Source organism: Lycium ferocissimum, chromosome 9, assembly GCF_029784015.1.
Source record: "Lycium ferocissimum isolate CSIRO_LF1 chromosome 9, AGI_CSIRO_Lferr_CH_V1, whole genome shotgun sequence".
Taxonomy (NCBI): Eukaryota; Viridiplantae; Streptophyta; class Magnoliopsida; order Solanales; family Solanaceae; genus Lycium; species Lycium ferocissimum.
This window is the reverse complement of record NC_081350.1, coordinates 59,450,319-59,471,260: the sequence shown is the minus strand read 5'-3', so window position 1 is coordinate 59,471,260 and position 20,942 is coordinate 59,450,319. Positions and strand designations below refer to the sequence as shown.

The 20,942-nt window shown below is 35.8% G+C and overlaps 3 protein-coding genes and 1 pseudogene across 4 annotated transcripts in view; 3 read left to right on the top strand and 1 right to left on the bottom strand.

Moving 5' to 3' along the window:
* The first annotated feature begins 788 nt into the window (after positions 1–788).
* Positions 789–3,652, top strand: LOC132031402 (cellulose synthase-like protein E1). The gene is made up of 4 exons (XM_059421346.1): positions 789–997; positions 1,469–1,696; positions 2,818–3,165; positions 3,527–3,652. The coding sequence occupies exons 2-4, from the start codon at positions 1,685–1,687 to the stop codon at positions 3,530–3,532; spliced, it is 366 nt and encodes a 121-aa protein (XP_059277329.1). The 5' UTR covers positions 789–997; positions 1,469–1,684; the 3' UTR covers positions 3,533–3,652.
* LOC132031403 (cellulose synthase-like protein E6) lies at positions 3,552–4,299 on the top strand (annotated as a pseudogene).
* A 2,929-nt stretch (positions 4,300–7,228) lies between these two features.
* LOC132031400 (transmembrane emp24 domain-containing protein p24beta2-like) lies at positions 7,229–14,517 on the top strand. Its single transcript, XM_059421343.1, has 5 exons — positions 7,229–7,426; positions 7,499–7,708; positions 8,986–9,172; positions 9,257–9,364; positions 14,109–14,517. Exons 1-5 carry the CDS (start codon positions 7,424–7,426, stop codon positions 14,240–14,242), a joined length of 642 nt encoding a protein of 213 aa, XP_059277326.1. The 5' UTR covers positions 7,229–7,423; the 3' UTR covers positions 14,243–14,517.
* Positions 14,518–15,271: 754 nt separating this feature from the next.
* Positions 15,272–20,942, bottom strand: part of LOC132031401 (protein NOI4-like) — an 82,896-nt gene continuing 77,225 nt past the window's right edge. Inside the window, exons 3-4 of one of the 2 annotated variants that reach the window (XM_059421344.1) lie at positions 20,590–20,775; positions 15,272–15,594 (exon numbers count right to left, since the gene is read on the bottom strand). In XM_059421344.1, coding sequence (XP_059277327.1) covers positions 15,550–15,594; positions 20,590–20,775 — 231 coding nt within the window. In that variant the 3' untranslated portion in view covers positions 15,272–15,549. The remainder of the gene's footprint in view (positions 15,595–20,589; positions 20,776–20,942) is intronic. The other variant, XM_059421345.1, reaches the window with a different exon arrangement.

The following is a 20,942-nucleotide window of genomic DNA, read 5'->3' as shown; positions in this document are numbered from 1 at the left end:
ATGTGAATTAATAAAATAATAATAACAAGGACGGCCCGAACGGATTTGGTGGGATTAGACCGACGGCGCCGCCGACGTTGACGCATGGTTGGTGGTTGACCACGATGACGCTGCGACGCGCGGCTCACGTGCAACGGCTACACCGACCAACGGCTATTCGGACCAGCGGCTATACCGGACCAACGACTGATTCCGACCAACGACCATTCGGACCGGCGGCTATCTGACCAACGATAAGGTGGTGGACCAAATGGTGTCCTTGCTCGGCTCGGTCCAGGCGCTCTCTTCCGGTTCGGCCTAGGTATATGCGCTCCTCCGGCTCGGCTCGAATGTCATCGCACGTTCCTATCTCCCTTGCCTCGCCCTCACTTCATTGGTTTACGTTATGTCCGGGTTTTCCCCGTATGCAAGATCACCGGTCCAATTGTTCGAGTAATTACTAGTATATTATTTTGTTACTCTAGTGCTTTTAAGGTCGAAAAAGAACCAAAAAAAAAAGAAAAAAAAAAAGAGGGATTTAATTTGTGTCTTTTCGCATACTAATAGATGGAAGGACCACAACATGGTCGACGTGGATGGAAATCGACTACCAACACTTCTCTACATGTCACGAGAGAAAAAACCAAACCGTCCATAACTTCAAGGCTGGATCAATGAACTCATTGGTAAATAAAGCAATGAAAATTTATGTTATCATCAGTAATTTATTACTGTCGCGATATTTGATAAGATTTAAGTTGTATGCACTGACAGTGCAATATTTTATTTTATTTTTACGTGTCTGATACGAGTTTTGTCACAAATGAGCAATGCACCCATCATCCTTAACTTGGATTGTGACATGTACTCGAACGATCCGGATGCGATACAAGAAGCGTTGTGCTTCTTCATGGACGAAAATCAAGTACAGAGATAGCCTACGTTTCGGTATCCTCAACGTTATAATAACGCAACCAAGAATGATATTTACGGAAATGTGGCTCGAGTTACTCATGAGGTAAGTCGTAAAGATGACATTTTAATTTCACGACAACCAATTCTCAACTCTTAGGGGTCATTTGGTTTGAAGACATGTAACGTTGGGATTAGGTATACAAGAACTAGTTATGTTGGATTAGTTAATTTGGTATTATTTTTTGTTGACTGTTTGATCTGTTGTCTTAAAAATAACATGCATCGCATATATAATTTCTAAGATGAAATTGTTTGTTTACTAAAATACCCTCCATCCTATTTAGTAGAAAAAAGAGTTTGAGGGAGGGGGTATTTTTATCATTTTTATTGTTTTATCTAGGGATAACTAATCCTAGAACTATTATTTTCCCATTTGATAGGGATATCCGAGGACTATTTATGCTTGTCCTGCATACCAAATGACCCCTTATTGTTGTATCGAAATGAAGTCCTATTATTAGCATTCTTATAAGACATTTCGATGATTTAAGAAACTTTGAATTTCCACATGTAGATTGAACTTGCTGGAATAGGAGGTTATGGAGCTGCTCTGTATTGTGGCACTGGATGTTTTCACAGAAGGGAAAGTCTTTGTGGCGTAAAAAATTCTACGAGGATCAAACTGTCGAATGGAATAACAAGGAAGAAAAATCCACCTATAAAGCCCCCGTGGAAGAAATACGAGAAGCATCAAAAGTTGTTGCAATCGTAGCTATGAAGAGGGAACTCAATGGGGAAAACAGTAATCCGTGTTTCTCGATTTATGTCATACGCTTCTCTCATTAGTCTATCAAAAAAAGAATAATACATTTTCGTATTTAAAAGTAATTTAACTTTAAAAAAATTATTTTACTCGTGCGTTTGGTATGAAGGAAAATGTTTTTCTAGAAAATATTTTCTTTGAAAATAAGCGATTAATTTTTCTCTTTTCGTTTGGTAAGTAAATAAAAAGATGTTACCCCAAAAGCATTTATTTGTAACATAGGAAAGCACTATAGGGTGGGGAGTGGGGGTTCGAGCCCTTCGGGGGTGGCAGGTGTGGGATGGTCAACAGGTAGGGGTTGGGGGGCGTTGGGTGGGTGGGAAGGAGACTGTGAACTTGAAATGTCACTAATGGAAGTTGTTTTTCCTGCTTCCATTGGGGAGGTTATTTTCCTCATCTTTAAGAACTTGTTTTCCCAAACATTTTTTTGACCAACCAAACAAGGGAAATTGGAAAACATTTTTTAGAAAATGTTTTCTTCCACACCAAACACACCCTTATGAAATGATTTGTAGCCACACAATATCTAAGGTTTAAAATATCTATAATTTGTTTAACTACAAGTTTCAAAAAAGTCTTTCTTAAATTTCGTTTCAGTCAAAATACATCACATCAAATGAGAGAGAGGACTGAGGAGTACTAATTTCTTTATCCACACATGCATAAGCATTTGCAAGAACAGATATACACGGATACCTCTGCTTTCATTTCCTGCTAGTTTGGTTTCACTAGGACTTAAAAGCAACTTTCCAATCTGAATCTTTAGGCTATTGTTATTGCTTCAACCCCCTTGGTGAAGTAGTCTGTAGCGGTGATAACAAAATGATGACCATGATCAGAAGGGAAAGGCGGAGGTACAAAAGAGGGTGTAAATTCCTTTTCCCTTGATAAAATGCTTTGAGTTCGAGCTCTGAGAATAGAGTCCTCTTTAGTAGGGAAACGCTACTTTCCCTCAATGAGCTTTCAACCACACGAATCTAAATTAGTTGAATTAGTGGGTTAAAAACCGAGATGCTTGCCAAAAACAAACACACACATAAGCACATTCTAACAAAAGATGATAACATATGTTTGATTTCTGAAATTCTTTTCCTTTTCAGATGGGGTTGTTGTATGGGTGTCCTGTGGAAGATATAATCACAGGATTAACAATCCAATGCAGAGGATGGAAATCAGTATACTGTAATCCAAGTAAACATGCATTTTTGGGTGTAGCTCCAACAATCATAGATGTTGCTCTTGTTCAACATAAAAGATGGTCAGAAGGCTTGTTCCAGATTTTCGTATCCAAATATTGCCCCTTCATATATGGCCACGGCAAAATCAAATTGGGTGCCCAAATGGGATACTGCATTTACCTTCTCTGGGCCCCTATATCTGTTGCCACACTGATTTATCTGTTGGTCCCTTCTCTTTGTCTGCTTCATGGCATCTCCCTATTTCCAGAGGTAATCAATTTTTATGTTATTTAACTTCTTTGGCATTTCAACCATTAGCACAATGTTTTTATTATTGAATTATGTGATCGTCTCTGCAAAAGCTTATACTATAAGAGATAACACAATTTTATTAGGGCTTTCTTCTTACTTTTGGCCCATTAGTCGACATTAATTACGGCGCTAGCAAAAATATACAAACCTATACATCGATTATGTAAATTATATGTATATTTATGTATACAATATGTAAATACATGATATACAAAACATATACATTTGCCTGCTATTATTTTTTAGGGAGGCCCAAAAGGATAACTATCCCATTTTATTACTTCGTATTTTAGTCTTCAAAACACCTCTTTACATGCAGGTCTGACGTTTTTCATGGGTAATCACTATATACCACGTTGAATCGTGTGACAATCTTATCTAAAAGTGTAAATTATTATGTAGAACATATTTTACTTAATTATGTCTTCACCACTTCTTATGTCGCAGTGTCAAGCCTATGGTTCTTGCCTTTTGCATATGTTTTCATTGCCAAGTTCGTGTATTCTCTTGGTCAAGCCATGATTTGCGGTGACACACCTAAGTCATGGTGGAACTTGCAAAGAATGTGGATGATTCGAAGGACAACTTCATACTTCTTCGCGCTCATAGATGCAGTAACTAAGCAATTAGGCATCTCTCAGACAGCATTCGCGCTCACAACAAAGGTCGTAGACGACGATGTCCAGAGGAGATACGACCAAGAGATTATGGAGTTCGGCAATTCATCTGCCATGTTCACAATCACAGCCACACTTGCATTGGTTAATCTAATTAGTTTCATTTGGGGAATCGAGAAACTTGTTGTGGATGCGAAGATTAGAAGGAGTAATTGGAAAATGTTGTGTCGCATGTCATTCTATGTGGATTAATAGTTCTAGTGAATGTCCCGGTTTATGAGGCACTCTTTTTTTTTCAGAGACGAGGAAGCTTGCCATCCTCTGTTCTGTTTCGGTCTGTCGTCCTAGTATCAATAGCATGTCTGTTACCTATTTTTTAGATTTTAATAGGACATGGGTTGAACAATATGTAATCAAATAGTTTTCTTTTACCACGAAAGTTGTGATGATGCGGTGAGTATCCTTCCATTCTTAACTAGAAGTTTCAGATTCAAGCCTTAGAGTCGCCTTTGGTAGGAGCGCTTCACTCAAAGTGGAACTTCCCTGTGCGAATTCGAATTAGTTAGGCCACATAGCTAGTATCAAACGCCGGATGAGAATATTTTTTTTTCTTTTACAGTGGTGGCACTTGCACACCTTGATTATATTACCGAGTACCTCTTATCTCCAACTATTACAGATACCAGATAACTCGAACAAAGATCACGTTGAAGTCCATTCTTACAGCGCATTATCAAGCTCATGCAAGAGAAGTAGTTATCAAAAGAAGAAAATATCTAAGCTATATACAACTATACGTGCCTACTAATTTCGTTTGTTACTAACATTGAATCTGTACAAATATATCCCCTAATTTAAATTAGATACACTTTAGTACCCTGACACATCATCACTTGTCTCATTACTCCCATCAAGCTGGAGGGTGCAAACACATTGAGCATTTCCAATGTTGGATCCCAACACACACGCAAGTATACGTGATCGACGAGTAATAAAGTGATAAGTAGAGTACCACTCACCTAAGGGATAAGTCGTGATCTCCTGAATATAGGGATGTATGGTTATCCACCGATCACTGGGTATGCGACGTGTGTCAGGAATGAGATCTGATACTTGAGTGACCAAGAACTCATTTGTATACCGTTCTGACTTTCCAAAAGCAATCTCTGGACCCTTCTACTTGTATTGATATGGTCCCTTGTCCCCATGTCTGTCCATCTAAAGGCTCATTGCATTTTGATCAATACAACATTAAATAATGACTATTTTTCAATTTCATTTCAAACATCTAATGCCTATTCCAAAGTGGCTAGCCCACCCAATTCTCACTTGTGAAATTCTGCAACCCGCTAGGACTGAATTGGGTCGGGTCAAACCGTTATGGATATAAAAGGGAGAAATTGGCAATAGCCAATTTTTTATCGTTAATTAAGTTTTAGCTGACATTTCAAAATTATTTAGTGTTTAGTCACTTTTTAATGCAGAATTTTTTTTAACAAAAATACCCCTAGTTAAAATCAGGGAAAACCACCAGGAAATTTTTTGCACCTAGATTGTATAAATTTGAATTTTATGAATCAACATATTTTCAAATGGCAACATACTGTGTTAGAGTTGTTTCGTGTTTTAACCAACAATATTTTGTTTAGATGTTATTTTCACCTTAAAAGATGTTTATTTCTCAATTACATTTCAAATTGTTACTGAATATTGACGAGCTGTCCGAAATTGATCATACGAACTAATTTTTACGTTATAAAAATGTAACACAAAATTAATGACATTAGTAGGTACCAAAATTCGTGCGGAAGTATTTTTTTTCCTGACCAAAGTTAAGAATGATTTTCCAAATTATCCCTTTAGTTATGTTTAAGATACTTCTCCGTTCACTTTTATTTGTCCACTATAATAAAAATATATTACGACGTACCTCTCTATCAAAGATTCGCATATAACAACACGTCTCTATAACAGCTAAGTTTTTTTACGAACCGATTTTTTATGTTATATTTTATTTCTCTATAATAGCAACAACCAACTTTCTTACGGTACACCTTTGTAAAATTACCATAATATAACAATTATCTTCTTTTTTTGGTAATATAATAATTAACCATCTTTATAAAAATAGAAAATCTCTAATTACCAATAATAAGTGTAGAGAATTTGACCAAATATAGTATGATTCTTTTTTCCCTCTATTTTGGCTTCTTACTTTTTTCTACCTTCTTGCTTGCTTCCTTCTATTATCTATGTCTGAAACTAGGTCTAAACTTGGAATGGATGGCGGAGCGTAGGTGGCAAGCAGTTATATGGATACGGTGCTTTATCCGTATACGCTTCTCCAGCTCTCGCAAGAACTGTATGGGAGCAACTCTAAGCAGCCCTTAACTACATATGTATCGGATCATATATGTATTATCTATTCCAAGAAATAATACAAAAGAAGGAGGTTTTTTAATGCGAGATCGAAGCGGTAGCTTCGTGCTCCGCTTCTCTCGCGCTTGCTTGCGTGAGGCTTAGAGCCCTTTTCGCTAGGTCCAAAAGCTTCCCAAAAGATCTAATCCAACAACAATGAGCACTCAACTACTAGTAAAAAGGGTTTAATTTGATACTTTAATAAACTATATTTATGACAGAATATTACATATGAATACACATTTCTAATATAAAATTATCATTGTCTTCTATTTTTATTAACAAATTATTTTTAAAAAGTAAAACAATGTGAAGAAGGAGTACGAATTCTATTATTTAGAAGCAAAGCGACAAATCGTTGATTCCTTTTAATATGTTTTAAACATGCTACAATTATAATTTTCTTTCATCAATATTGAAAGAATTTAATTTTCAGGAAGATTTAAAATGTGTCTCTTTGAGCTTAAATCTTTATACATTCACTTATGAATTGATTAAAATTATACTAATTTTTTTAATGTTTAGTTAGTGAAGTATGCATATCTTTGAGATTTAAGATTTAAATACTTCTTTCTTTATAGTATTAAAAAAATAAAAAACTTAAATTCTATGCATCTTTTTTGCCTATAACAGCCAACTATTATTTGATTATCAAATGATGTTATAGGTGTATAACCGTCATTCTCTATAGCAGTAAAAAAAAATCGGATCAAACGACACTATTATAGAGAGGTTGACTGGACTATTATTTTACTTGTCACTTTTGATATATCAAGATAAATTTTTTATTTTCATGTTTTATCCTTAGAATTAATTAATTCCTCATTATTTTCATACCCTAACATTAAACATCAATTAATATGAGTATTGTGATAAAATATATATTATTATATCTTTTTAAAGAATAGGCAAGTCCAAACAGGACAAGGACTAAAAAAGTTCCCAACTTCCAACTCCAGGACGGGTTGTGTTGGCAACATAAACCAAAACATATGACGAGGTCCCTCAGATAAAAGTAGATTTGTGTTAACCAAAAAAAAAAGTAGATTTGTTCTTTTACTTTATTATTATTGGCGCACGTCTCTTTTTCTTGATGTGTTGTGTACCTTAACTTGGTCAAATACTTTCATCACTTTTAACTCTTCCCATTCGCTGTTTAAAATCCCACTTCCTTCAAGAAAATGGTAAGCCTTAGATTTTTTTTTTCTGTTAATGTTTCTTGGATTTGGAAAATTAAATTGAGAATATTATTGCAGATGAGAAACCGGTTATCTGAAGTTTGGATCTTGGTTACAATATTGGTGGTGGCATGTAGGATCAATGGGGCATTTGGGATTAGATTTGTAATTGAAAAAGAAGAATGTTTTTCACATAAGGTTGAAATGGGAGAAACAGTTCATTATTCATTTGTTGTTATCAAGTCTGAAGGTGATTGGCATTATAGTGAAGAGGGTGTTGATCTTGTGGTATGTAAATTACTAAATCTCTCTGTTTTAATGTTTCTTTTTTTACCCAATAAAGTTTATGGATCCAATTCACCTTCATTGAGGCAACAAACCACTACTCCCTTTGTCCGTTCCAATTTATGTGATACATTTTCATTTTTCGAGATTCAAACTATGTCAGCTTTCCAATAGTTTAAAATGTATTTTTTTCATGTTATTGACAAGAGAAGAATTGCATCTTATAGTATCTTTCGTATAGTTTTTTAATATCTAAATTTTAATTTTCAAATATTGAGTTAATCTAATCCAATTTAACTTTGAAAATTAGTCAGATTGACTCTCGATATGCAAAAAGTGTCACATAAATTGGGACAGAGGTACTTCTCTGTTCAATTTGTTTGTGTTAGTTTGACTCGGCACGGAGTTTAAGAAAATAAAGAAGACTTTTGATCTTGTGATTCTAAACTAAAGATGTGCGTAATGTACCAAACTGTTCTTTGAATCTTGTGGTTTTAAATATGTCACGTAGGATGTTGAGTGTAAAGAGTTACTAAATATAGAAAGTGGCGGTTTTTTAACAGACTAATATGAAAGTAAAACAAACAAATTTAAATGGAGGGAGTACTTATTTAGTAAATTTTTGAGCACATAAAGTCTTTAGTTTACTTTAATGAATCATATATGTGGTCTTTGTGATTATGAACTCGTTGATAATGGAATCGAAGTAGACTTAGAACTCTGACGTTAATTTGCAATTTTTTTTTAATTTTTTTTTGTATATTTTGGTTTCATGAAGAGAATGTATGTACAGAAACTAGCAAAGGTGACCCTTTTTCAATTCCAGAAAGCTAGCACACATTGACATAAATAAAATTTAACAATATATTTAGAAAACTATCCGTTAAGAAATTGGACTACTCCATCCCCTGCATACACAAAGATAGGAATCGTCCCTTTTGATTGGGTTCTAATGAAGACCAGTAGGAAGTGCAGACATTGCCGGTAGGTTGAGGGAGCCCAGGGGGGCTGCTTCCATCCCGTACATGGGAATCCAAGTCTATGCAGGTGCATATTCAAGAAATTTTGAACCTCAGAGCTATAAATTGATCGATTCATGTAGACACAGAATACTCAGGCTCATCCGTGTAGTCGTTGTTCCGCAAAGGGTTCTTCATACTTTCTTGAAGAGGAAACCTTACATAGCCAAGTTGTACATTTTTTGCTTGAGAAGTTTCGGCTTTTATCCTTCATGCAGTTATTTATAATGGATTATTGTATTGATGTTGCTGAAATTTTAGGTGAAGGGGCCTTCTGGAGAACAGATTCATGATCTTCGTGACAAAATAAGCGAGAAGTCCGAGTTTACATCTCATCATGAAGGAGTTTATCGTTTCTGTTTCACTAACAAGTCGCCGTATCATGAAACTATTGACTTTGATCTACATGCTGCTCACTTTGTATACCACGATGAGCATGCAAAAGATGGTGTGCATGCTACGTTCGTTTATCTTATTCTTGACTTCTTATCTTGATATTAGAGAGTTAACTTGATTAGTTTGAGACTTGCAGAGCATTTCAAGCCTTTGTTTGAGCACATTGGAAAGCTAGAGGAAGCTTTGTACAACATTCAGTTTGAGCAGCACTGGCTAGAGGCCCAGACAGACCGTCAGGCGATAGGTATTTCTCCCTCTGTCCCAATTTATGTGAAGGTATCTAACTGGGCACGAAGTTTAAGAAATAAAGGAAGACTTTTGAAACTTGTGGTCTAAATCAAGATATAGATGTTTGTATGGCGATAAATCATCTCATTAAGGGTAAAATGGGTATTTTAAAGTTAAATTGTTACTCCCTCCGGTTCAAAATAAGTGTCCACTTAGCCTTTTTATTTTGGTTCAAAATAAGTGTCCACTTACATAACCAAGAAGGATTAACTTTATTATACCAGATTTGCCCCCATTTACTCAAGGCACTAAATAGGCAAGAGCCTTATTAATTAATTAAGGGTAGTTTAGTTAAAATATCTATTTTTTTCTAGGAGTTAGTGTTTTCTTAAGGGGTGTGAAAAAGACTAAGTGGACACTTATTTTGAAGCGGAGGGAATACTAAATATAGAAAGGTGTCATTCTTTTTGGGACTGACTGAAATAGAAAGTGTCACATAATTGGGATGGAGGGAATAATATAATGTGTACTTGTTTTGCGAGTGATTTTTTGCATGAAGTGGGTTCAACTACATCAACACTCACTTTGTGATAAAAAATAAAAAATAAATAAATAAATAAATAAAAGAAAGAAAGAGATTCCCTTTAGGGATGTCTATCTAGTTTCCAGAGAAGTACATCAAATTTAAATGCTTGGCTGGGAAATCCATGATTCATGCCTGTGACCCACCTAAAGTTGAGTCGCGGTAAATGTTAATCAGCTGAGCCACACTGTTGTTCACTTCTTCTCATCAACCTGGGCGTCCACCATTAGTATGAACGTCAAGTTGATGTACTTCTATCCATGTTGTAAGTTAACCCTATTGACGAAATTCACTTTTGTGGTTGCTTTTTTGGAATTACATTATATATCCGGGATTAAGTGGTTTGAATACTTCACCTTTACAGAAGAACTGTCTATGCTTGTAAAATGATGGAACAAAACTCAGATTTTACTTGGTTTCTAGCAGCTGTCTATGCTGACTGTAAAAAAATTGAAAGAAGGGAACAATGGGGGGAGCTTTACTCAATGAAGGAAAGGTGTGCAGGGTCATGGGTGGTGGGGGGCAACTTTAATCTCATCCGATACCCTATTGAGAGAACAAATTGTCTGAGATTCAATGGAGCTATGGCTGAGTTCTCTGAATGCATAGAAGAACTGGAGTTAGTGGATCCTCCTTTATTTGGAGGTTCCTTCACATGGAGAAGAGGTGAAAATCATAGAAGTGCTTCCAGAATTGATAGATTCCTCTACTCTTCAACATGGGAGGAACAATTCACTCTTATTAAACAATCAGTTTTGCCTAAGATAGGATCTGATCATAATCCTATTTTGCTATCTTGTGGAGAGTTGAACTTCAAAAAATCTTACTTTAGATTTGAGAACTGGTGGATGGGAGTAGAGTGGTTCAAGGAAAATGTGGAACTGTGGTGGGGATCATTTGTGGTAGACGGGAGGCCTGGCTTTGTTCTGGCTGAAAAGCTGAAAATGTTAAAAGAAAAACTGAAGGACTGGAGTAAAAATAACAGGGGCAACTGGAAACAGAAGAAGGAGGATATTCTAAATCAATTGGCTAATTGGGAGGCTGTACAAGAACAAAGAATTCTTACAGATGATGAGGCAGTACAAAAATCAAATTTAGCTATGGAGTATGAGGAAGTAGCAAGAAACGAATAAATAGCTTGGAAGCAAAGATCCAGGATACAATGGCTGAAACAGGGAGACAAAAATACAAAATACTTTCACATGATAGCAACAGCTCACAAAAGGGTTAATTCCATTGATAACCTGACTGGGGGGGAAATGAGGTGACAAACCCGGAGGACATCAAAGAAGCAATCCAAAACTTCTACAAGACTCTTTACAAAGAAACAGAGGAATGGATGCCAGATCTGGTGGTACATAAAGTCCAAGGGATTACTATGGAAGAGTAAGAGTGGCTTCAAAGACAATTTGATGAAGCAGAAGTTCTGGAATGCATAAAAATGTGTGCTATGGAGAAGGCACTTGGGCCTGATGGATTTCCTATGTCATTCTATTTAACTTTCTGGGAGATAATGAAAGATGACATACTGAAAACCATTCAATATTTTCATGAGAATCAGAAGTTTGAGAAAAGCTTTAATGCTACGTTTATAGCATTAATCCCCAAAAAAGCAGGAGCATCAGAGTTGAAGGACTTCAGACCTATAAGTCTCATAGGTGGGGTTTATAAGTAGCAAAGCTACTAGCTGAAAGGCTCAAGAAGGTAGTTGATAATCTGGTGAACAAGCATCAAATGGCTTTTATAAAAGGGAGACAAATCATGGATGCTGCACTTATTGCCAGTGAATGTGTGGACTCCAGAATCAAAGGGGCAGAAGCATGTGTCAATGTGTAAATTGGACATAGAAAAAGCTTATGACCATGTTAATTTGGAAATTTTTGTTGAGCATCCTTAGACAAATGGGCTTTGGTGAGAAGTGGCTGAAATTGATAGACTTTTGCATGAAAACTGTCAGGTTCTCTGTTCTTGTGAACGGAGAACCTGTAGGTTTTTTCCCTTCCGAAAGAGGACTTAGGCAGGGTGACCTATTGTCCCCTTTCCTGTTCATAATTGCAATGGAGGGTTTTGATAGCTTGATGAGGATAGCTTTGCAGAATAGATGGATTAAAGGTTTTGAGATAGGGGATATCAGGGGGCAGAGAAAAGAGATATGTCATCTACAGTATGCAGATGACACAGTGATATTTTGCGAGGCCAAGGTCGAACAGACTGGTTACATAAGAATGATCTTGACACTATTTGAAGCATCTTCAGGCCTAAAGGTAAATTGGGGAAAAACCAGTTTGTTTTCAATAAAAGAGGTACCAAACATACAGACTCTTGCTCTCATTTTAGGATATAGAGTGGATATTTTGCCTACAACTTATCTAGGCATGCCTCTTGGCAGCAAACACAATGCAGGGGAAATTTGGGATGGAATAGTTGAGAAAACAGAAAAATAATTAGCAAAATGGAAGGCACAATACTTATCTTTAGGAGGAAGACTTATTCTTATCAATTCTGTTCTAGATTCTCTTCCCACATATGTAATGTCATTATTTCCTTTACCCTCCAATGTTCAGAAGAAATTGGATAGACTTAGAAGGGAGTTCTATGGCATGGCTGCAGAGAGGGCAAAGGTTATAATCTGGTTAAATGGCAGACAACAATGAGAGATAAAGAAAGGGGTGGCTTGGGCATTAGAAACTTGAAAGCACAGAATAATTGTCTGTTGATGAAGTGGCTATGGAGGTACAACAGTGAGGAGAATGCATTATGGAAAGAGGTGATCAAGTGCAAGTTTGGTGAACTCAATCCTTGGTGTACTAGATGTCATAAAAAAAAAAAAAATATCCTTGGTGTACTAGAGTGAGCACTAGCACTTATGGTGTTGGAGCATGGAAAACAATCAGAGCTTTATGGCCCAAGATGGAAAGTAATATGCAGATTACTGTAGGAGATGGGAAAAGAGTGAAATTCTGGAAAGATTCTTGGAAGGAGCAAGTTCCATTGAGGGAAATATTTCCAGACTTGTTTATTCTATGCAATAATCCAGAGAGCACAATAGATGAGATGTGGAGTGCACAGGGCTGGAACTTAAATTTCAGAAGACTGTTGAATGATTGGGAGGTGGAAAGGGTGGCCAACCTGTTAAGCAAAATTGGTGATTTCAGTGGCACCAACAATGAACCAGACACTCTGAGATGGAAGCATAATAGTGATGGGAAATTCTCAGTAAAAAGGGCTTACAAAAGGGAGTGTAATCTACAGAATAGAGAGCAACCAAAGCTTTGGAGAAACTTATGGAAGTGCCCAGTTCCAAACAAGGTGAAATGCTTCACATGGTTGGTGGCAAGGAGGGCTTGTTTAACACATGAAGTTCTAAAGAGAAAAGGTGCCATCATAGTTTCCAGATGTTTCTTGTGCAAGGAAACAGATGAAACCAACAAGCATCTATTTCTACACTGCAAATTCACTGCACAACTGTGGTCCTTATTTCTCAACATAACAGACACACAATGGACTATGCCTGAACACACTGCAGATTTACTTAGCTGTTGGATGAAGAGGGGAGGCAGTAAGAGTCAAAAGAAATGGTGGAGGACAATCCCACACTGCATATGGTGGACAGTTTGGAGGGAGAGGAATGATAGGTGTTTTGAAAATAGATCCAGTTTCCTTCAGAAAGTCAAATGGAATTGTATAGTGTCTTTCTACTTTTGGTGTAAAGAAATAGGATTAGAAGATATAAATCAGTTTGTAGATTTATTAAAATCTCTGTAAGTATTTCTATTTCCTTTTTATGCTCCTGCTGTAACACTTTTGAAGGTCTCCAGCATGTCCTAAATGCTGATGAATACACAATTACCAGTTTCAAAAAAAAATACTTCACCTTTACAGTGACACAACGCCGGTTAGATTTTCATTGGGCTGTCTCAATGAGGCACAGCAAGAGAATATCATTCCTTCCCGTGTATAGATTCTCATCGGGTTCACTCAATGAGAAACACCAAAAGAATATGATTCATCATGTATATTATATGGTTTTTTACTTTTTGCGTCTCAAACTTAAACTTCACTATGTAAAAGTTGTCTCCCTAATTTCTCTAGAAAGCCTAGAATCATGAAAGTGCATAATCCAATGCTTAGTATTACTTATGTTTTTAATATGCTGATGTAATTCCTACTAATGCAGTGAATGAAGGAATGAGCAAGAGAGCAATCTACAAAGCTCTGTTTGAGTCTTCAGCTCTTATTTGTGTTAGTTTTCTGCAAGTGTTCCTGCTCAAGCATTTGTTCGAACGAAAGCTGGGGCAGTCCAGAGTTTAGTTTTTGGCACAAGGAGGATAATATTCCTCTGCCAAACCCTGTAAACTCAGATGTATTCACTTTTTGTGCCTTTTTCTGAAAGGCAGGGTAGAAACTAGAATGACATGGTTTATTCGAGATTAAGTTATTTCATACATTCTCTCAGGAATGAGTGAGATTTTCCTTATCTATGTTTTAAGATTATCTGCTTACATGCAATTTCTTTTAATGGCTGTTACACTGTCCATTGTTGTAATCAAGCAAATCTTATATTTGAACTCTCATTATAACCTTCATTTTGGTTGTTTTGTGAATGGAATATTTCTTGTTTAGATTGCAGGTTTGTTTTCCTCATTGACAAGCACTTGATTATTTGTTTTTATTTTTATTTTTTTATAATCAAAAAATTCCCGAAAGCTGGTGCATGGTTCGAAAATGATAGATGACAAACTCGCCCCTCTACTCTTCCCCACTTAAAATAGGCATTTGGCATGTAGTAGGCTTTGAACTCATGTTATGCACTTAACTCATACATCACGGGCTACGCTTTTACCACCATATCTAAGTTTGGGGCCTAGCCACATGATTTATTTTTAGGCATCTTGACTGTTTGAAATGTTCTCTAAATAAATCAGTCGCTGCAGAAGTTATCTTGCATTAAGTCGGGGGATTTTTAGTAGTTCAGTTGATTGGCTACCTGAACTTTCACCTTCTTGGTTAGGGTTCGATTCCCCACCTTGTATTCCCCTCCATTTCCCTTTCCCCTATCCAAAAAAAAAAAAAACCTTGTATAAAGTCCTGGAGTAGTGCTATAACATGGTTGGAAATGACGGTTTCTAATCTCAATCCAAACCTAAAGATCCTTAGGTTGTCAAAAGTTCTCTAAAACCCCGTTATTTGGTAGTTTAACAGATGCAACAAGCATTTAGCTGCCAGATACACCAATATTACATATACAACTCCAAATGATTGCATAATGCAAGTTTATTAGTCAATTCACAACTGAATAAGTTGGCAGCTTGGGACCAGAAAATCTTTGCAAACCAGAAATGACTAATAAAATAATTATAAAATTTATAGTTGAGATGCGCTCTACAAACCACACGTATATGAAAGCAATCGAAAAAATTGTCTTTTAAATGTAAAGTACAAAATACATCACATAGGTACATCAAACATGTCGTTTTTCATATTCTTCCCACCAACACAAGATTACAGGACAAAAAGGACTTAAAGCAGTTCCTCTATAACCAGCGCGCCAACCCAACAGGAGTTCTGGAGTTCGTTATGAATATGCATCCTATATTCAACTCGGGCAGATAACCTTGTCAAGCTTCTGCATGGGGGCTTTGCATGCAGCAAAACCATTTTTTCTGCAAAACAAAACATAAAAGTGAAATTCTAAGATAACAGGAATGTTTCAGAGGTTCACCACAGAAATGTTAGAATCCATTCAAACATCACAGCCCAGTGGTTGGGTACGTTAATCCAGCATTACAAGTAGATCCAGAGTCATAACTATCCACAAAAAATAATTAGAAAAGAAAAAGAACAAGCAACAACAACTACAAGAACAACAAAAACTTGCCTCTGATATTCCAAGACTTAAGTTTGAGAACAGAAGACCAACTCTACCGAACTTTTGCCTCAGTGCAGCAGGTCACGAGAAGAGATGCGATTTAAAATGAAAAAATGGTATATTCTCAAATAAAATTAACTGTCTACTTTTCTCCATTCTTTCCAATACCCATTAACGAAAAAGGAACTATAGTGATTGTGAGGTGGCAAATTATCAAAGTTGAAAAGAAGAGAACATGCTGGAATTAAAAAAGAGTTATTATGGGGTAAAAAGCATCGAATTCCTAATTATTTGTTCTAATTCCAAGGTAAGAAATCTGATTTTAATGTTACATTTTCACCTGATGAATAACTCCAGACTTAAAAAGAGAAGGTTCCCTTCACCTAGAAGTCAAAATACAAGGAGTCAAAGACACCTTTTCAACACGAGTATAGGATCCTATGCAGGGGCGCATCTACAGTAGAGGGTGTGGGTTCCCGGGAACCCACGCCCCTACCGTAAGTCTTAGTTTTATATTGTAAAAGAAGAGTACAAGTATTTTTAGTGTGGAACCCATAACTAAAATGATGGATGGCTACATGGTCAAGGGCGGACTGCTAGAGGGGATTTCGCCCAGGTGATGCGGGATAAGAAGAGGAAACTTTTTAGATCTCTTAAAGTGGTATGCGGATAAGAATGAAGATGTGAAAAAAGTTGTGTTAGAAAATGCTCCACAAAATGACATCATGATTTGTCCAAGTATCCAAAAAGACATTGTGAGTTCTTGTGCAAAAGAAACAGTGAAAGCAATTGTTGAAGACTTAAATGGGGATTACCTTGGGATATTAGTTGATGAGTCTAAGGATGTCTCTCATAAAGAACAAATGGCTCTTATTCTACAAAGAGGGTAAACTAATGGAGCAATTCCTTAGTGTTGTTCATGTTAAAGATACATCTGCAAGATCGTTGAAAGACGCGATATATTCTTTACTTTTAGAACATAATTTGAGTTCATCTCAAATTCGGGGACAAGGTTACGATGGAGCTAGTAACATGCAGGGAGAAATCAATGGTCTTAAAACTTTGATTATAAAAGATTCTCCTTCGGCATATTGCACACATTGCTTTGCTCATCAATTGCAATTGACTCTTGTAGCTGTTGCAAAGAAGCATCATGAGGCAGATCAATTTTTTGATATTCTTGCTAATGTTTTGAATGTTGTTGGAGGTTCTTTTAAGCGTAAGGAGATGCTTAGAGACGATCAAGCAAAAAAATTAAAGGAACTACTACTGCTTGGTGAAGTTCATACAGGAAGTGGATTGAATCAAGAACTTGGGCTTCAAAGGGCAAGGGATACACGTTGGAGTTCTCATTTTAAGACAGTGCGTAACTTTATTAGTTTATTCTCTTCAATTATTCATGTACTTGGAGTTCTTGCTAAGGAGGGTTCAAATTATCAAGAGAGATCACTGGCAAAAAGTTTAGTAGATGACATAAGATCTTATGAGTTTGTGTATACATTGCATTTGATGTTGAAAGTGTTGGCAATTACACATGATTTGAATATGGCCTTGCAAAGAAAAGATCAAGATATCGTAAGTGCGATGAACCTTGTTGGTTTCACAAAGAGACAATTGCAATCTATGAGAGAGTCTAAATGGGATTCTTTGGTAAATCTCAGACGTCTCTTCATTTTGTGTCACAGCATGATATTGTGATCCCAAAACTCAAATATGATTACATATGAAATGGATAAAAATTATGCTCTTGGAAAATCAAAGCGTAAGAGCTCAAGTGTTAAATATTCTCATCATTTGCGTGTAGAAGTTTTTAATGCTGTTATTGATTTGCAACTTGCAGAGCTTAACAATCGTTTTGATGAAGTGAATTCCAATCTACTTCTTGGTATGGCTAGTTTGAGTCCGGATAATTCTTTTGTAAATTATGATAAAGAGTTTACTGTAAAGACATGTTATAATTTGCTCATGCGGAAGTCATATCAGCAACATTTTGGTTTCCAGAAACAAATTTGGAACTCTGAAGCACCAATGAAAGTGAAATGTTTTGTATGGTTGGTGGCTAGGAAGGCTTATTAACTCAAGATAATCTACAAAGAAGGGGATTCTAAATAGTTAGCAGGTGCTTTATGTGTGAAGAAGAAGCATAGTTGTCGACCATTTATGCTTCATTGACACTCACTGGGTATGTAGTTGTTATTGTACTATCACTACACAGTTGTGGCAGTTTTTCTTTAATTTTTTAGCATCAAATAATGCTAGGTACTATATCAGATTTACCGTCATGTTGGAACAGCAAAGTTCTTTCAAACCAGATCAAGACAGCCTAGAACATAATACCAGCAGCCATATGGTGGTGCGCTTGGAAAGAGAGTGAAACAAGAGATGTTTTGAAGGACAAAGAGCTCAATCTCAAAGATCAAATCAGATTGCATTTTGTGGATATCTTTTTGGTGTAAACAGGAACAGATAGATGATAGTGAAACCCTGTTACAGTTCATGGAATCTTTGTAATAGCCAGGATGTTTCTTTTTTTCTTTCTTTCGTCTTGTGTTCCTTTTTGCTGACTTTTGGATGTAATTGCAGCACCTTCTTTATGCTGATTTTTAACATCTATGATATTTACCAATTAAAAAAGAAGGTTCATCGTCAAATCTTTTTTCTGCATATTGCCAAGGGAGTACTTTCATGCCTTCCATCAAAATAAGGTTTTCGTATTTCTTGTTGTATAATTAATACCAATAAGAAAAACAGAAAATTCTAATATAAATAGCTGCCTTTATTACTGCTAACAAACCTTTCATTTATATTGTAATTTAATTATGCTCCTCTAAATCCTCTAGATGCATATTTAAGTATTATCTCATCTCCCATTACCTATCTGAAGGGTTTGTTTCTCATCTCCTTTCGTTACAATATTGCTCCCCATTACCTATCTGAAGGGTTTGTTTCTAAGATAAAGTTCATTTTCGTCTTTTGGCACACATGATTTAATTCTTTTATAGTCTATTTTATTGTTATTACTTTCCTTGTATCCTCTTTATTCCAACTAAATTTTTTCCCTCCAAAATTTCTTTTTTAGGGTTTCTCTTAGTTTTGCTCCATTTTCTTATAAATTATTTGCATAATTTAAATATCCTAAGAAGCTTTGTAATTGTTTTTATCACTAAATTCATTTGGAAATTATAGGATACTTTTGGCTATATGGGGTTGTAATTCTACTTCTCCATTTTACATATTTAATCCTAGATATTATCTTTTCTTCCCCATCTCTGCTTTCCCTTTTGATTGTAATAACCCATAAAACATTCCATTCATAATGTCCTTGTGGTACGCTACAGGCAGTACATTCCTTGAAGTCTTCTTCTAATTCTATTTGGAAAAACCCTCGACTTACAACTGAACTTTGAACAGACAACACTCAAGTTATAAGAGTTATTCCACAATCTGAAATCTGGTTAACTAAAAAGGAGCTTATATTATGAACAGACAACACTCAAGTTAAAGCATATGATATTATAAAGAGGCTATAGGAATTAAGAAAAGCTCCAGCGCAAGGCAGTAATGCAGTCCAAGGAGGTTAATAAACCAAAATCGAAACAAACATATAATCAACTAATCAAGGGGCTGCCAAAGAGAAGAAACAAGGATAGGATAATCATCCTAATGAGTGTAACACGAAGGATGAGGAAGTCCTATTTAGAAACTTTAAGAAGATCATAACCTTTGAATATGAAAAGAAAAAAGAAGATTCATGATGAATGGAAAGATTAAAAGAAGAAGTCTTATCAAAAGAGAAATGATGGACGGGAAGGACAATAATGGAGAAATTCGGCAAAGAGAAAGACTAACTTTACCTGAGTATTGCGTGTATCCTTTCTCCATTATATTCTAAAACTTTTGTAGAGTTCCAAGAAGTATTGAATAAGGAATCAAACTTCTTATTTATCTTAATGTTGTTCATTCTTGGCTCAACTCTATTACCTTTTATAAAACTTAGTTTCCAATTCATATCCAAAATCTCCCGGAAACCTAGAGACCCATCCATTTGATTTGATCCATTAATTCCAATTGAGGAATCCGTTTAGGCCAAATTTAGGATTGGTGAGACATAGGTAGTGGATTCAGGAAGATAGCGCAGATATTAAGAAGGTGAAGTAGGCAAAAAATATAACCAAAGCTAACTCAAGAATCTTTGATATTTTCATGCCAAGAGATTGTTTCTAGAATTCATGCTTCTTAGGGAACAATAATATTTTTTTTATTTTTTTTTTTGACAACGATATCAGTACTGAAGGAAATATAATGAGAAAGGTCACTATTAATCCTAACAGAAGCGACATTCAGAATGCATTAAATATAGTTACAGACTTGGAGTTATTAATTTATATTATTTGAATATATTCAAAAAAGTAATGAAAAAAACAGAAGAACTGAAGCAAGAATTAGTTGTGGCCAGATTAACCATAATACAAGCTTAGACATAGAAATTAGAGCTAAATTAATGATACTTTCAAGTCTTGAAATAGGATTTATACATTTAGAGTCGTCATTTTCTTAAAAAGAACCTGGTCCATTGTCAAAAAAAAAAAAAAAAAACATTAATGTCTGAATAAGAAAATTTTCCTTTCTATGAAGAGGTACACTGTAGTGGCAAAATGACCTCAATTTTAATTATGTGCTGATATTTAGTTAAGAATAAAAATATATAAAATAAACTGAGAGAGAAAGAAAGGAAAACGAAAGTCATGGTAGTAAAAAAAGTGCACATCAAGTTATAAGTTCAACTTACAGCTTGAGGTTTGCACGGGTCTGCTGCTTGCTTTATATTGGAATCAGCCTTTGAAGGTGAGTCTGGATTGCCACCTGTTTTCTTCTCATTTCGGGCCTTGTTGAAGATTACTGTAAACCCCTCTGCTGAAGCTGGGTCATTGACGTCCCACTCACCAAACTTAGGCAATGGTTGACCCTTTTCCTGCTGATGATTAGACATAAAAAGGGAACAAGAAACATAAATTATTGCACAAACACGATAAATAATCCACAATATATTAAGTAAGTGTGATGTTGAAGCATGCACATATGAGTTCCTGAAGTAAGACTATTCGGAAATTTCATTTATCCTTCTTATTGACTTCTCATAAA